General features: G+C 44.9%; 1 protein-coding gene across 6 annotated transcripts in view; it reads left to right on the forward strand.

Annotated features, from left to right (window-relative positions):
* The first annotated feature begins 4707 nt into the window (after window positions 1–4707).
* ZNF133 (zinc finger protein 133) overlaps window positions 4708–17354 on the forward strand; it is a 28429-nt gene continuing 15782 nt past the window's right edge. For 2 of the 6 annotated variants that reach the window (XM_073792601.1, XM_073792602.1), the window contains exons 1-2: window positions 4708–5117; window positions 16087–16300. In XM_073792601.1, coding sequence (XP_073648702.1) covers window positions 16268–16300 — 33 coding nt within the window. In that variant the 5' untranslated portion in view covers window positions 4708–5117; window positions 16087–16267. The other 4 variants (XM_073792603.1, XM_019927531.3, XM_073792605.1 and 1 more) reach the window with 3 other exon arrangements.

Consider the following 17354-nt stretch of genomic DNA (forward strand, 5'->3'; position numbering starts at 1 on the left):
ATGGGCCCCGCCTGGCCAGGAGCATCCCCCTTCCTGGGAGCTCAGGTCCCCAAGTCACAATCTGCATCTTGTCAGAATCCCCAGCATTTTCAAGTTTGAAGACGCTAGTCTACATTAGATGAGTTTTCTGATGACTCCCAGTTGTTCACTGGTAATAAATCTCATTTGTCTTTACCAGGGCTTTACTCCTGTATATTACTTCTTATTGTCCCTAATTTCTTCCTTCTTCAGGATCTGCTCTTTCCTGACGCTGGCATTATTGTCCTTAAAAAAAAAAAAAATCTGATCATGATGCTCAGTCTTTTTTGTTGTTGTTCTGGTTTGCTTGGGACCTACCCATTTTTTTTGTTGTCTTTTTTTAAAACTTTTTATTGGAGTATAGTTGATTTACAATGTTGTGTTAGTTTCTGCTGTACAACAAAGTGAATCAGTTATACATATATTCAGTCTTTTTTAGATTCTTTTCCCATATAGGTCATTACAGAGTATTGAGAAGAGTTCCCTGTGCTATACCGTAGGTCCCTGTTAGTTATCTATTTTATGATGCTCAGTCTTGCTTAACTATGAATATGGTTAAAAAGTTAACTTATTGGGCTTCCCTGGTGGCGCAGTGGTTAAGAACCCGCCTGCCAATTCAGGGGACACGGGTTTGAGCCCTGGTCCAGGAAGATCCCACATGCCGCAGAGCAGCTAAGCCCACACGCCACAACTACTGAGCCTGCGCTCTAGAGCCCACACGACACAACTACTGAAGCCCTCACGCCTAGAGCCCGTGCTCCGCAACAAGAGAAGCCACCATAATGAGAAGCCCACGCACCGCAACGAAGAGTAGCCCCTGCTCGCTGCAACTAGAGAAAGCCTGTGTGCAGCATAACAAATTAATTAATTAATTGATTAATTAACTTATTAAGGGACAATCGGCTTTTCTGAAAATATTAAATATATGGGTACACGGATGCATTATTTAAATTAAAAAATAATATATCAATGATGTTCCTTTTCTCAGTAATTAGATATTGTGCTGTTATAATTTTATAAGCTCACCAATGGACAGGATTGAGTATGGACACCTCAGCCAGGCAGGTGAGGAAATCCATGGAGCCCCCGCCTCCATCATCATTCCTGCCTCCTGTCACCCACTCCCCGCCCGCTTCGTGCTTCATTGTCCGGGCTCTCCCAGTCCTCTGCACTTCCGAATGGCTCTGGTGATACTGGGATCAGGGGTTTGAGCTTCCCCATGTCTCATTGCTACCTGGAAATTCTGTATTTTCTCTTTTAAGATAGCATCCTATTTAAATGCCTAGTGCTGATTGGAAAATCATAACTTGGTAACCATCGCAGTAAAGACTGGTTTAGGCAAGAATCATCAATGGATGTATGGTCTTAAAGTGTCTCCCCAGATATGGTCTTCAGTACAAGGCAGAAATCGAGCAGCACCAGATGTGATGCCCCGTGAAGGACACAATTCCGCTCAAGTCAGTGCTGGATCCAACCATGTAGGAGCCTCAGGTAAACCCCAGTAAGAAATGGTCAGCTACCAAAAAGAAGCCCTGACCCTTCAAGAATGTTGTCACAAAAGACAAAAACACAACTGTGAAATACTCCAGATTAGAGGAAGTTAGGGACATGACGACTAAACTCAAATCCTAGACTGGATCCTGTGCTAGAGTAAGGCCATGTTATAAAACACACTCTTGGGTCAGTTGTCAAACTGGAGTATGGATGGCAGGTTATGTAAAATATTGCATCAGTGTTAAATTTACTGAACCAGGTAACTACTGTGGTCGTGTAAGAGAATGTCCTTGTTCTTAGGAAACACACATCGACAGAACTAAGGGTCTATGGTGTGTGCAACTTACAGATGGTTCAAAGAAGAAAAAGGAGAGAGAGAGAGAGCGTGCGGGTGCTTGCTCACTTGGAAAAATTAGAGAGAAACGCTGGAGGAAAATGTTAGCGGTAAGTGAATCTGGTAAAGGCAGTATTGGTGTCCTGTGCACTATTTTTGCAACGTTCTGTAAGCTTAAAATTATTTCCAAATAAAAGTCTAAAGTTTAAAATATGTATTTGTACAAATTAAAAAAAAACATTCAACTCAATGACATGTTTCTCTAAGCAAAGGTAAATCACACACTACCAATAACAACACACACCTATTCTCAACTGTACAAAAACATGCAGACCTACCCTGGGGAGATGTGGAAAATCTCGTCTTTGTTGTCAGGTCCATTCCTAAGGCAAAGGTCAGCTCTCCCTCTCTTGTCTTTTCTGCGTCAAGGGTTTAAGCTGCTCAGTAGGTCAGTTTTAAGTTGTAAGGGAAGCCATAATCACCCAGTGATACCAGGTGGCTGTTATTCTCCAGCACCACCCCTCGGTATGGGTTCTTCCCAGCAGGACTCCTCAGCATTCACACCTCTTAGGTGAAATCCACATCACATCCCTGAAGACCAGTGTGGATTTAAAAAAAAAAAAAAAAAAAGCACAACCTAAAAGTTGAAAATGATATTTTACTCGGTGGACATCCTGAGGATTTAAGCCCGGGAGACAGCCTCTCAGATGGCTCTGAAAGAGTGTTCCATAGAGGTAAGGGAGGAGCCAGGATATATAGGAGTTTTTGAAGAAAAAACAAACAAACCAGGTAGTGAGAACATCAAAGATTCCTGTTATTTAAAGAAAAAACAGACATCTCCAGTTAATGAATTTAGCACTTTTCTATGTATGGGAAGATGCAAGAGTCTAGGCTCCTTGAAATCATTCCTTTGATATGCACCCAACTACCTAGGGCCAGTACCCTTGTTTCTCCATCCTGAATCGCCTCAGGGTGCACAGTTGGGAGGGGCTGCACTGGCCACAACAGCCTTTGTTTACTGATCCGGGCAGGTGACCTCCTTGACTTTCTTTGTCCACGTAGCTAATGTGGACTAAAAATGCCACCTGCCCGATCAGTAAACAAAGGCTGTTGTGGCCACCAAGGCATCAGCCACTGCAGCCACACCTCACCCACCACGGTGCACCCTGAGGGGGCTCAGGATGGGAAAGAACAGGATACTGGTCCCAGATAGCTAAGGTGCGTAGCAAAGGAATGATTTGAGTGAACCCAGACTCTTGCATCTTCCCATACATAGAAAAGCACTAAATTTATTAACTTGATGTCTGATTTTCTTTAATTAACAGTAAACTTTTGATGTTCTGACTACCTGGTTTTTGTTGCAAAACTCCTATATATCCTGGCTCCCCCACTCCCTCTTCGGAGCAGTCCCGCAGAGCTAACTGAGAGGCTGCCTCCTAAGCTTGAAGTCCTCAGAAAGTCCGCCTGATAAAACATAATTCTCAACTTTCAGTTTGTGCATTTTCAGTTGACACTAATTTCTTGGTGAATGACTAGTCGTAGGGTGGGGCAGAGAGGGATGTGGAGAGAGGGTCCAAGTCAGACTGGGCACTTTCTCCAGGGCAGGGGCTGAATGGAATTCATTACGAACAAGGCAGCTTCCAGGCAAGAGAAGGGGATGGATTCAGCCTCCAAGAGCTAAAAAGGAATTTTAGGAAATTCTTGTCTCTCCCTGGCTTTCTGGGCCATGTGAATATTTTCTTGGTCTTCCTAGAGGACAAAATTTCAGAAAGCAAACCTGAGGAAAGTAAACAGAACTGAGAAGGTGCCCTAGTGGAAACGCCCTTCCACAGCGAAGTGGGGTGTGTTCTTCAGCTCCCCGGTTGAGGTATCCCAGATAGCACCAGTGCTGCCCCATTTTCAGGACCCTGAACAAAGACCCAGAGAGCTGTGGACAAAAATGAAAAAAAAAATATGGCGCCTGCCATTCCAATAAACAACGAATGTTGCCTGCCGTCAAGGCATCAGTCTCTGCAGCCACACCGAGGGTGCACCCTGAGGGTGAGCCCTGAGGCGACTTCAGGATGGAGGAAAACAGGATATTGGCCCTAGACAGCTAACGTGCCATATCAAAGGAATCATTTCACTGAGCCCGGACTCTTGCATCTTCCCATGCATAGAAAAGTGCTAAATTCATTAAGTTGAGATATGTGTTCTTTTGTGACTAGTGGTCATCTTTTGAGGTTCAACCACGCGTTTTTTTCAGCAAAAACTCCTATATATCCTGGCTCCTCCCATACCTCTTTGAAACAGTTCCCCAGAGCTAGCTGAGCGGCTGTCTCCCAGGTGTAAGCCCACCAAATGAAACATAATTCTCAACTTTCAGGTTGTTGTCTTTTTCCGGTACACAGAGCGAAGACTATGAGGGGGATCAGCCCCAAGCTATGGTCTATCAGTGAGGCTCCTGTCCCCCCACTAGATGGATGAGAGGCTGCCCATAAATCTGTGGACTCCACACAGGGACAAGACCTCAGGGAGCACAGAGGGATGTTTCGGTTGCGGACATGGGCAGGAACCCGCGTCTGCCTCCTTCGGTCGTGAGATCCCGGTAATATGCCTTGTCTCTCCCAGTCTCAGTAACCACCCCCGCCATGGGTTTAAGTGAGTTCAAGGGTTATGTGAACTGGTGGACACCACGCCTGCGCGGCGCTCACGGAGCGCGGGCACAGCCTCGTTTCCCCGCAACTGGAGCTGGGTAGACCGCACGTCCCAGCGCCACCCACCGGCGCCCACCCCAGGAGCCAAACGGAAGCGCCCCTTACACGTCACTTCCGCCAACCGAGGAGGCGGGCTCGGCACCGGATGCGGAAGTCACTGCAGGGGTCAGTTGGGAGGGCAGTCTTTGAGGCGGAGGTATTAGAGAAAGGGGTCAGTGCACGGAGAGAAGCTACATGCTTTCGCTACATGCCTTCTCCACGTGGTTTGAAGAAAAAAAAACAGGGGGAATCCGGGCGCCACAGTGGCCATTCTCCGGTGGCCGGAGCATGTCACCCAGAAACGGCTCCCTCAGAGGCCAGTGGGAGCGCCTGGCGGGCGGCGCGCTTGATGGCGCCGAGCATACTGGGAGGTGTGGTCCTGGCGCGAACCGAAGATTCTGGGTAGTGTAGTCCTGGCATCCTGCTGGAGTGGCCCCCGAGCTGGTGGCTCTAGTGACCCCTTGTTCTTTGGTGGCGCTGGTGAGTGTGGCTCCCGCGGGCCCTCGCTGCAGCCGTGCCCTTCCCCGCGCAGAAAGGTAAGTCCTGAAAGACTGGCCTGCGGGCTGGGGCTGGAGACGGTTCGGGTGGTGGGGAGAGGAGGTGGCGGCGGGGACGCGCTGTCGTGGCTCAGGCCGTGCCCTACCGGGTGTCACATTTGGGGAATGTGGGCGCGCATCTCCGAGGGACGTGGGTGAAGCCCAGCCGCGATGCCCAATGGTGGCGGCTGCTGGGCTCCGGCTTCCTCCTAGGTTCGGCCTTGGCCGAAATAGCGGTATTGGGAGAGGCGGTCGCTCATGCCACGAGTCCCCGGGTTTAGGGGTTTGAGTAAGTAAGCTTCGGGGGCCTTATGTTTCCGAGGGGGTGACAGGTGCCAGCAGGCCCCGGTGCCAGGTGTCTCGAGTTCTGGTGGGTGGGAGCTGGTAGTCTTCTTTCGGGCCCGGCTACCCCTCGGCTTTGCTGAGGCCTCCCGCGGATGGGCGGCCGGCGTGGGCCAACGCGCCCGGGATGGGCTGGGTGTGGAGTGGCCATTTTGGCGCGATCTTGCGGGGTGCGTGTGGGGGGTGTCTCAGTTTGGCTGGTCGCCCCTGGGTTTGGGACTTGGAGGAAGAGGTCGTCTGGGGCCCACCGAGCAAGTTTTTCAGAGGTCCTGGAAACCATCATTGGTCACGGGAATCAAGGATTTAGACATCTCTGGTGTGGCCCGGCTTTGGGATCTTACGTTCCATTTTAAATTTTTATTACGGAGAAATTTTAAAGGGAAATAAATAGAACTCCGTAGATCCATCACGCAGACTTAACCCTTATCACCTCGTGAACAATCTTGATTCATCTCAGAATGATACACTGAGAATCCTTACAACCCGCAGAGGTTCGCTGTCACTGCCCTGCTTAAGAGCCTGGCCTCCACGGCCAGATTTCATCCAGACTCTGTCACCTTATAACTGTGTCACCTTAGGCAAGAGACTGACCTCACTGTGCCTCGGTTATCTCATCTGTAAAATGAAAATAATAAATCTTACTTCACTGGGTTGTGAGGCTAGAATGAGATGAAACTCATCCAGCGCCCGGAACAGTCTCCGGTATATACTAAGTGCCCAGTGAGTGTGAACTTTCCTAGTAAAGATCAGCGGTGAGAGAGGATCAGCTGAGGCCCGGTGTTCTAGCCTACATAACAGCTCTGTTCCCAGCAAGCTGCCCGCAGTCTTTTCTTCTGTGTCAGGTCCCTTCCTGATGCCTTTAAGGAAGAGGAAACCCTACCCTGCTGGAGCTTGAGAGTTTCCAGCGACTCTCCTGAACCTTTCGGTTCTCATTCTGCCCCCTGTGGCTCCTGCCTGCCCAGAGAGGACTGCCTGGTGGGCCAGGGGAGGACCCTGGGCTCCTGACAGCCCAGCCTCAGGTGGGGGCCGCTTGCCTTTTGCCTGCTGGACCATGGGTGGGTTTCCTTCGCTCAACTTTGACATCTTGTGCCTTGTAATGCCCCATCCCGGGATCAGGGCCCCAGCTGGTTTCCCCAGGAAGCAAGGCCTGTTGTAAGGGTGGCCATTTTCACAGGGACTGTTCTTCAGACCCAGCGTCCTCCTTCACTACCCCTCCATCCTGGCGCCAGCGCTCCGTCTCAGCGTTTGCTCAGACCTGCTCACTCCCGGGGCTTGTCCGCCGTGAAGGCCTCGGCCTTCTGGTCTTGTTCCGTCCAGCGCTCTCACTGCCTTTTTGTCCCAGGCCTGTCATTTCACACACAGTTACCTCAGAAGGCAGCTTACACATAAGGACTTCTTGTTGTAATATAACCACAATTTCATCATTACACCCAACAAAATTAATAGTTCCTTTTCCAGTTGTTTTAAAGTTTCTTTCAGTCAGAACAGCTCTGGTCAGAGACAGGAGAGGGAGATGTATGTGGAATTCGGTGTGGTGGTTTTCCCTGTCTCTGCCCCTCTCCCCGCATTTCTTCTAACCTTGCAGATCTGGTTAACATCTGCAACTTCTGCCCTTGGTACAAGCTGGGCCTCTTTGTTCTTTCCAGACTTACCTCCTGTTCGGTGGCTGCCGTGTTCTCTCCCCTGTGCTGTGCGCTGGATCCCCTTCTCCTTCCCCGTCTCCACTCCTGCAGTGCCCTTGCTCCTGCCTCTTCTCCATCTTCTTCTCCCTCTGCCCCCCCTTCCCCCACCGCTGCCTCTTGAGTTGGGCACCTGAGGTATAAATACTGATCTTGCCATTCAGCCTGCTAGAAAGGGACCTTTCTAATCGTTTGCTTCTGTCCCCACTCCAAAGTCAGACTGCCCAGATTCAAATCTCAGTTTCACCATATCTAGCTGTGTGGCCCTGAGCATGTTATGTTGCCTCTCTGAGCCTTCTGTTCCTCATCTGCCAAATGGGGATCAGAATGGTGTCCACCTGACAGGGATGTTGGGTGTGATAACCCTAGCCATGCGGTTAGAGCGCCTAGTACATAAATACTCAGTAACTGTTCGTTAGAATTATTATTAATGCTTCCAACTTGTTCTCCAAGTCACCCTTTCAGTGTCCTCCCCTAATCCCCACACTCGTCAGAGCCTGCTTTACAGCTGCATGGAAACTTATTCCATTGTCTGCTTTTGTTTCTCCGTACCTCTCTGCTTGAGCATCAACTCCTGTGATGAGCTGGGACGGGCTCCCCCGGCAGAGCACGCTGCACGTCCCCGGCAGTATTCCCGGGCTCCCATTCGCTGTGGGATGCTTGACACATCAGGACCCCAGGGCTCAGGCTGTGTCATGACTGTCCAGCTGTCCCATTGGACTGGGAGGTGGTCCTTTGACGGTCGGGTGCCTCATCTTGTGCTTCTTGAGCCACTGATAGGGTTCCTGGGACCGGGTTAAATGAGTGCCGGCTTAAGTGAGACTAAGTGAGTGATGCATGGTGAAGACATGAGTGTCATCCTTGCTGGAAGGATGGAAGTTCACATGGGGAGTCTGATTGGAGAGTGCGCTGTGGGCATTAGTGGAGTGAGCCCTGAATAGCAAGTTAGTGTGGACTTGATGTGGGTGCGGGAGGGACCCAGTAAAGGGTCCTGAGCAGAGCAGGGACCACAGTTTCCCTCCAGCTCTTGCCCTGCAGCTTTCCTCCCCTTCAGAGCTAAACTCCTTGAAAGAATTCTCTTTTCTTGATGTCTCCGTTAATATCCTTCCATTGCCTTTTAAATATTCCCGTAAGGCTTTTCAGCTTCACCCACTAAAAAATATTCTTTGTCTAAGTTACCACTGAGCTTCCTGTGGCTAAATACCAGTCCATGCTCAGCAACATTTTACATAGTTGCATTCGTCTTAGGATCTCCTTTCATGTTGCTGTCCCTGGTTTCCAGGTTTTCCTCCTACCTCATAGGCTGCGCCTCCTCTGTCTCCTTGGCTGGCTTCTTTACTCCCAGAACCCCTGTGGAAGGCCCCGCTTCAGCTCCATCTCTCCTTGGTGGCCCCGTCCACTCTCAAGGCCTGAGATGCCATCCCTCTGAGGTTCAGCCAAGATCTCTGCCTTCAACTCCAAATCCCAGTCTCCTGTCTACTTGGCATTTCCACTTGGGTATCTCATGGGCATCCAAACTTGATGTGTCCAACAACAAACTCTGATCAACTCCTGTAAACATGCCCCGCCCCCGTGGAGGATGGACAGTTCTTTCAGGGAGTTCAGCTGTAAAAGGGAGCAGAGACATGGCAACGCCTTCAGCTTCCTCAGGCTCAGAACTTCGGAGTCATCCTCGACTCCTTTCTTGCTCTTACACTCCATATCCCCAGTAAGCAGCCTCCGTCGCTCCTGCTGTGGTCCGGGCCACCACCTCACCTGGATGGTCATAGCCCTTGAGTGATCTCTCTGCTTCCTTCCTTGTCCCTCTCAGTACAGCTGTATTAGTCAGTTCAGCAGGCAGGTCATGCATTTGCTCAAAGACCTCCAGTGGCTTCTCACCTCAGTCAAAGTCAGAACCTCCCCCACTCAGTGTCAGTCACCGCATACCAGCCACAGTGAACTGTCTCTGTGTCTTGACTGTGCCAGGCCAACTCTCGCCTCAGGGCCTTTGCACTGGCTGTTCTCTTGCATGTGATGCTCTCTTCAAAGTTACTCACTTGGCTCATCCCTCACAGCCTTCAGATTTTTATTCAATCATCTTCTCAGCAAGGCCTTCCTAACCACTATTTAAAATCTCAAAACCCCGTCTCTTTTGTGTTACTTCTTTTCTGCTTCCCTGCTTTATTTTCTTTATCTCACTCATTACTTTCTGATCTGGTGTGTGTTTTATTTGTTAATTTAATATGTCCATCTTCCTTCTCTAAACTTGCATGTCAGTGAGGGCAGATGTTTTTGTCTTTGTTCACTTCTGTATCCCCAGGGTCTAAGATAGTGTCTGTCGCACAGTAAGAGCTTAGGACATTTTTAATAAGTAATCCAGCCATGTGTAGGTGGAGCTAATTCTGGGAGGAATGGATCAGGCTGGCCGGGATGTCGGGAGATGGTCTGCAGAGCCTCTCTCAGGAGGGACTGTCCCTTCCCCAGATGGGGTTGGGGTGGGAGGCATAGAGAGTTCTTGGAGGTGGACTCAGTAGGCCTTGGTAACTGGTGTGATTTGGCAGGAAGAGAAGTACACCTGGTGCCCGAGTCAGCATGTGGGTGATGGGAAGGATGCTTCTGTCATTAACAGAGCTGAAGAAGGCAGAGGCACAGCATGTCTGTGAGGGCTTTCATTATTGATTGCTGCACAACAAGCTCCCCAAGACCATGGCGTAGAGGAGCCACCATGTTATCATCTCTCCCAGTTCCTTCGGTTAAATCCGCTGGGCAGTCCTTCTGCTCCGTGGGAGTTATAGATCCAGCTGAATTTTCCCCCAAAGTCACTTGTGGACTCTTTTGGGTTGGACCATCCAAGACGGTTCCGTCACACATCTGGTGCTTTAGTGGACTGGCTGGAAGGCTGGGGGCACCTGGGCCCCACACTCTCTCTTCGCGGAGTATCGGGGCCTCTGCTTCTGTGTGGTCCCTCCAGCAGGGGAGTTGAAGTTCTTAAAGTGGCATCTCGCGCCTCCTGAGAGCATAAGCTGTGTAGCCTTCTTAAGACTTAAGCCTGTGGGACTTCCCTGGTGGTCCAGTGGGTAAGACTCCACACTCCCAATGGAGGGGGCCTGGCTTCAATCCCTGGTCAGGGAACTAGATCCGACATGCTGCAGCTAAGACCCAGCACAGCCAAAATAAATAAATAAATATTAAAAAAAAAAAAGACTTAAGCTTGTAACTGACACATTGTCACTTGTGCCACATTTATTGGTTAAAGCAGGAATGAGGTCAGTCTGAAGCAGCTCCCAATGTTTGAAGTTGAAATAATTTGAGCAGCAAAATAGTGATAATATTCTTTTTATTTTATTTTTTCACATCTTTATTGGAGTAAAATTGCTTCACAATGTTGTGTTAGTTTCTGTTGTACAACAAAGTGAATCAGCCATATGTATACATATATCCCCATATCCCCACATATATCCCCATATCCCCTTCCTCTTGAGCCTCCCTCCCACCCTCCCTATCCCACCCCTGTCTATCCCACCCCTCTAGGTCATCACAAAGCATTGAGTTGATCTCCCTGTTCTGTGCAGCAGCTTCCCATCCATCCATTTTACATTTGGTAGTGTATATATGTCAATGCTACTCTCTCACCTCATCCTCTTTTATTTTTTTATTGGAGTATAGTTGCCATACAGTGTTGTGTTCGTTTCTGCTGTACAGCGAAGTTATCAGTTGTACATATACATATATCCACTGTTTTTTAGATTCTATTCCTATATAGGTCATTACAGAGTATTGAGTAGAGTTCCCTGTGCTATATAGTAGGTTCTTTTTAGCTATCTATTTTATATATAGTAGTGTGTATATGTCAGTCGCAATCTCCCAATTTATCCCTTCCCCCCGCAACCTTTCCCCCCAGTAACCATAAGTTTATTTTCTATATCTGTGACTCATTTCTGTTTTTTAAGTTCATTTGTACCATTTTTTTAGATTCCACATATAATAAAGTGATAATATTCTAATATAACCCATAGGATAAACTGTAAATCCACGCTGAAATAAGAAGGGACAACTCTTGCTTACAGAAGAATTCCAATTAATTAATTAATTTATTTATTTTTCATATTTATTTATTTATTTGGTTGCACCGGGTCTTAGTTGCAGCAGGCAGGCTCCTTAGTTGCATCATGCAAACTCTTAGTTGTGGCATGCATGTGGGATCTAGTTCCCTGACCAGAGATCGAACCCAGGCCCCCTGCATTGGGAGCATGGAGTCCTATCCACTGTGCCACCAGGGAAGTCCCCAGTTAATGAATTTAGAATGAAAGAGGGAAATAGAACATTGTCATTTGGTCAACACCACAGTAATAATTGTTGCAGACAGGTCCCACAAAATTATGCTGAAATTAGTGGGTGGAAGATTGAAGAGAAATACGTTATTTGTATAATCTCAAAGTATCTCTCCCAAGATACATATTAATTATAAAGGGAAAAAGAGTGACTTTGTAATGGAGAAAGCCAGCAGACACTGCCTTAACCAAGTGATCAAGATTAAGGTTAACATCGTCAATAATGAAACATCAATATCACGAACCCCTTGATAGGGTGCACTGAAAAAGACACATGACTTCTGAGGAATTCTAGCCCCAAATGAACTATCATTCTAATCATTTTTTAAAAGTCAGATAAACCAAAATTGACGGATGTTGTTCAAAAATGTCACTTTCATGAAAGAAGGAACTGTCACAGATTGGAGGAGATGAAAGATATATGACAGCTAAATGCAATGTTGGAAGCTCAGTTGATATCTGGACCAGAGGAAGGACAGGACATTAGTGGAAAAACTGTTGAAATGTGGTTAAGAGTTGTAGTTTAGATAATAGTATTATATCAATGTTAATTTCCTGGTTTTGATCATTGTATTTTGGTTTTCCAAGATGTTAACATTAGAGAAAACTAAGTGACGGTTATATGGGAATTGACATTTTTGCAACTTCTTTTTAAGTCTAAAATTAAAAATGAAAAGTTTTATGGATTCATCAATCTTACATTGAATTGGATATTGGAAGAATGAGAGTTGAGTTTTGTTAAAGAATATACAGCATGTATAAATGCAATCATGATTTTTCTTCTTGGATCTGTTCATTAATATAGTGTATTATAGTAATGGATTTTCTAATATTGAACCAGTCTTACGTTTCTGGGTAAATCCCACTTTGTCATGGTGGAATATTTTCTTATTGCTTTGAATGATGGTATATTTTTGCCATGCATTTAATGTGGTAAAATATATATAACATAAGATTTACCATCTTAACCATTTTCAGTGTATAGTTCAGTAGCGTTAAGTACATTCATATTGTTGTGCAACCATCCGCACTCTCCACCTGCAGAACTGAAACTCTGTACCCATTAAACAGTAACTCTCTATTTCCCCTTCCCCCCAACTGCTCTCAACCTTCATTCTGCTTCCTGTCTCTATGGATTACTCTAGGTACCTCATATAAGTGGTATCATACAGTATTTGTCCTTTTGTGTTTGGTTTGTTTCACTTAGCATAATATCTTTAAAGTTCATCCATGTTGTAGCATGTGTCAGAATTTTTTTTGAGGCTGAATAATATTCATTGTATGTATATACCACATTTTGTTTATCCATTCATCTATTGACAGACACTTGGATTACTTTCACATTGTAGCTATTGTGAATAATGCTGCTCACACAAGTGTACAAATATCTGTTCAAGTCCCTGCTTTCAATTCTTTTGGGGAAATACCCAGAAGTGGAACTGGTAGATCATATGATAATTTTTTTTTTTTGATAATTTCTATTTTTAATTTTTTGAGGAACTGCTATATTATTTTCCATAGTGGTTGCACCATTGTACATTCCCCCTAGCAATGCACAAGGGTTGAATGACGATTATGAAAAGTCTGATGGAAGTCTGGTATATTTTTTGCCTAGAGTCACTTAGGATTTTTGTTGTTATTCTTCAAAGTCTGATAGTTTTTTCAGTAGATACCTTGAAGTTGTTGGTTGTGAGTCAATTCTTCCCTTGTACTCTGTAAGCCCTTTCATATTTAGATTCAGGTCATTTAAAGAAAAAATTTTGTTGGAGTACAGTTGATTTACAATGTTGTGTTAGTTTCAAGTGTACAGCAAAGTGATTCAGTTATACATATACATATATTCATTCTTTTTTAGATTCTTTTCCCATATAGGTTATTACAGAGTATTGAGTAGAGTTCCCTGTGCTATACAGTAGGTCCTTGTTGGTTATCTATCTATATCTATCTATATATTTTATATGTAGTAGTGTATGTATGTTAATCCCGAGCTCCTAATTTATCCCCCCCCCACATTTCCCCTTTGGTAACCATAAGTTTGTTTTTGAAATCTGCGAGTCTGTTTCTGTTTTGTAAATAAGTTCAGTTATATCATTTTAAAAAATTAGATTCCAGGGGCTTCTCTGGTGGCGCAGTGGTTAAGAATCCGCCTGCCAGTGCAGGGGACACGGGTTCGAGCCCTGGTCCGGGAAGATCGCACATGCCACAGAGCAACTAAGCCTGTGCACCACAACTACTGAGCCTGTGCTCTAGAGCCCGTGAGCCACAACTACTGAGCCTGGGCACCACAACTACTGAAGGCTGCGCGCCTAGAGCCCATGCTCCACAACAAGAGAAGCCACCGCAGTGAGAAGCCCATGCACTGCAAGGAAGAGTAGCCCCCACTCGCCGCAACTAGAGAAAGCCAGCGCACAGCAACAAAGACTCAACGCTGTCAAAAATAAAGAAAATAAATAAATTAAAAAAAATTAGATTCCACATATGAGTGATATCACATGATATTTGTCTTTCTCTTTCTGACTTATTTCACTTAGTATGATTATCTCTAGGTCCATCCATGTTGCTGCAAATGGCATTATTTCATTCTTTTTTATGGCTAATAGTCCATTGTATATATGTACCACATCTTTTTTATCCATTCCTCTGTTGATAGACATTTAAGTTGCTTCCATATCCTGGCTACTGTAACTAGTGCTGCAGTGAACATTGGGGTGCATGTATCTTTTCTAATTATGGTTTTCTCTGGGTATATACCCAGGAGTGGGATTGGTGGATCATATGGTAGTTCTATTTTTAGTTTTTTAAAGAACTTCCATACTGTTCTCCATAGTGGTTATACCAATTTACATTCCCACCAACAGTGCAAGAGGGTTCCCTTTTCTCCACACCCTCTCCAGCATTTATTGTTTGTAGATTTTTTGATGATGGCCATTCCGACCAGTGTTAGGTGATCCTTCATTGTAGTTTTGATTTGCATTTCTCTGATAATGAGTGATGTTGAGCATCTTTTCATGTGCTTTTTGGCCATATGTATGTCTTCTTTGAAGAAATGTCTATTTAGCTCTTCTGCCCATTTTTTGATTGGGTTGTTTTTTTAACACAGAGCTGCATGGGCTGCTTGTGTATTTCGGAGATTAATCCCTTGGTGATCGCTTCATGTGCACATATTTTCTCCCATCCTGTGGGTTGTCTTTTCATTTTGCTTATGGTTTCCTTTGCTGTGCAAAAGCTTTTAAGTTTAATTAGATCCCACTTGTTTATTTTTGTTTTCATTTTCATTACCCTAGGAGGTGGGTCAAGAAAGATATTGCTGTGATTCATGTCATCTATTTTTGAAGTTTTCTTGGGTTATAGTTTTAAATATTAGTTCTGTTCCCTCCCCACCCCCACCCCAACCCTTTTTTGGTTTATTTCTTTGTTTTCTTCTGCAGGAGCTGCAATTATACAAATGAAATTCTTTGTTTGTCTGTTTTCCATTTCAACCATTTTTTCTCTAACTCTTTTTACTTCTTTCTTTCATTTTCATCTCCTCCTGTTAGCTTTCAGTGGCCATCATGTTTTCATTTCACTCTATTCTTCCTTGGTGTCTTACAATTTAGTCTTCATTTCTTTCTTTTTTTTTTGGCTGTGTGGTTTGCAGTATCTTAGTTCCCCGCACTTATTTGCAAAACAGAAACAGACTCACATATTTCAAAAACAAACTTATGGTTACCAAAGGGGAAATGAATTGATAATTGATTCTAATGGCCAATTTTTGTCCTTCATTATTGCTTTAGGTTTCTCTGGTTTTGTTCACAATGCAGTGTTTTTTCTGTATATACTTTTTACGTTTTAAAAGAAAAATCTTAAAAATAAAGGAGTCAATAGCATAATGAACGTCCTTATGTGCATCATCTTGATTTAACACTTGTTTATATTTTGCCATATTTGTTGCATCTGGGTTTTTGGTTTTTGGGTTCCTTTGGTGTTTGAGAATTTTTTAATAATTTTTTATTAATGGAAAAATTTCAAACATATTCAAAGCAAGGAAACTATAATAAAACCCCAGCTTTAACAGTAAACACTGTGTAGCAATCTTGGGAGGGGGGTGGTTTGTCCAATTTTTCCTGAAGTGTTTTTTTTTTGTTTGTTTTTATAAATACATTTATTTATTTTTGGCTGTGTTGGATCTTCATTGCTGCCTGTGGGCTTTCTCTTGTTGCAGCCGCAGTGCGTGGGCTTCTCATTGTTGTGGCTTCTCCCATTGCAGAGCACATGCTCTAGGGCTCAGCAGAGCACGGCCTCTAGGGCTTATGGGCTTAGTTGCTCCATGGCACATGGGTTCTTCCTGGACCAGGGCTTGAACCCGTGTCTCCGGAATTGGCAGGCGGATTCTTAACGATTGTACCACCAGGGAAGCCCTCCTGAAGTGTTTTTAAAAGCAATCCCATGGATCATTTCATCTATAAATACTTCAGTGTATATTTTTAAAAAAAACAACCACAATAATACCATTTTCACAACCCCTCAAATTAATAATGATGTGTTACCATCTACAGTCAAGTAGAGAGCCTGAAAAACGTCCTTCTACATTTAGTTTGTTGGGATCAGGAGAGTTTGGGACCAAACCTACTGAAGGCCTGACTCTGAACTTTTTTCCAGGGCCCTGGTAAAAACCAGAGTGTTACACTTCCACCGTGCCACCCCTCCCCCAGCTGTGGGGTTGGAGAGCAGACCCTGCCTCGCTCACTGGGAGAGCATTTCCAGCTGACACCCTCTAATTTCTGCTTTCCTTACACGGATCTGCCTTCTGAGATATCATCCTTTAGTGATACCAGGAAAAATGGCCACAGGGTCCTGGGAAGCCAGGGTAATGGTGAGTGTTTCCTGCATTTCCACACTGGCTGTCGCAGGATGGACACAATCCTTTCTCTTGTCTTGACCACCTTGTTGGCACCTGGCAAAGTCCAGCTCTAGTCCTGGAAGTGTAACTTATCTTACCTGCAGCCTGTTTGACCCATGACTTGGTCAGTTTAGGAAGTTACCATCCCTGGAAATACTACCCGTGGAAAGGCACAGGATCAGAAAAGATGCAAGAAAAACCTTTAGTTTACACCTCAGATTGAACCCTGGCACGGAGACACACTACAACAACAAAAACAAAAACCAAGCAAATCTGGGGAATCTGAGTTCCAGAGTTGCCATACTATGTGGGCTTACTAGACAAAAGACTCTAAGACAGCTGTCAGAGCTAATGGAAAACATGAACCAGGTCAAGAAAACAATGTAAAAACAAAATGGAAATGTCAGTAAAGAGATAGAAAACATGAAGAGGAACCAAGAAGCTTAATGAACTCTAAGTAGGATAACCTCTTAAAAGAGACCCACACCAAGATACATTAAAATCAAGCCAAAGGCAACAGAATCTTGAGAGCAGCAACAGAGAGCTCAGAACTTAATCACGGATGTATGATCAGGTGATTTTCAACAACACTACCAAGACCATTCCATGTGGAAAGGACAGTCTATTCAATAGACACTGCTGGGAAAACTTATACCCACATGGAAGAGAATGAAAATTAACTCAAAATGGATCAAAGACCTAAAAAGGTAAGAGCTAAAACTGTAAAACTCTTAGAAGAAAACATTGAGGAAAAGCTTCATGAAGTTGGATTTAGTTATGATTTGTTGGGTAATAACACCAAAAGCCCAGGCAACAAAAGAAAAAATAGATAAATTGGACTTTATCAAGGTTAAAAACTTTTGTGCATTAAAGAGTGTATATTTGCAAGTCATATATCCGATAAGTAATTAATGTCCAGAATATATAAAGATCTCAGAGAGCAACAACAAAAACCAAACACCCCAATTCAAGAACCGTCAAAGGACTTGAATAGACGTTTTTGCCAAGAAGATATACAGATAGCAAA

The sequence above is a fragment of the Tursiops truncatus genome, chromosome 15 (assembly GCF_011762595.2).
Source record: "Tursiops truncatus isolate mTurTru1 chromosome 15, mTurTru1.mat.Y, whole genome shotgun sequence".
NCBI lineage: Eukaryota > Metazoa > Chordata > Mammalia > Artiodactyla > Delphinidae > Tursiops > Tursiops truncatus.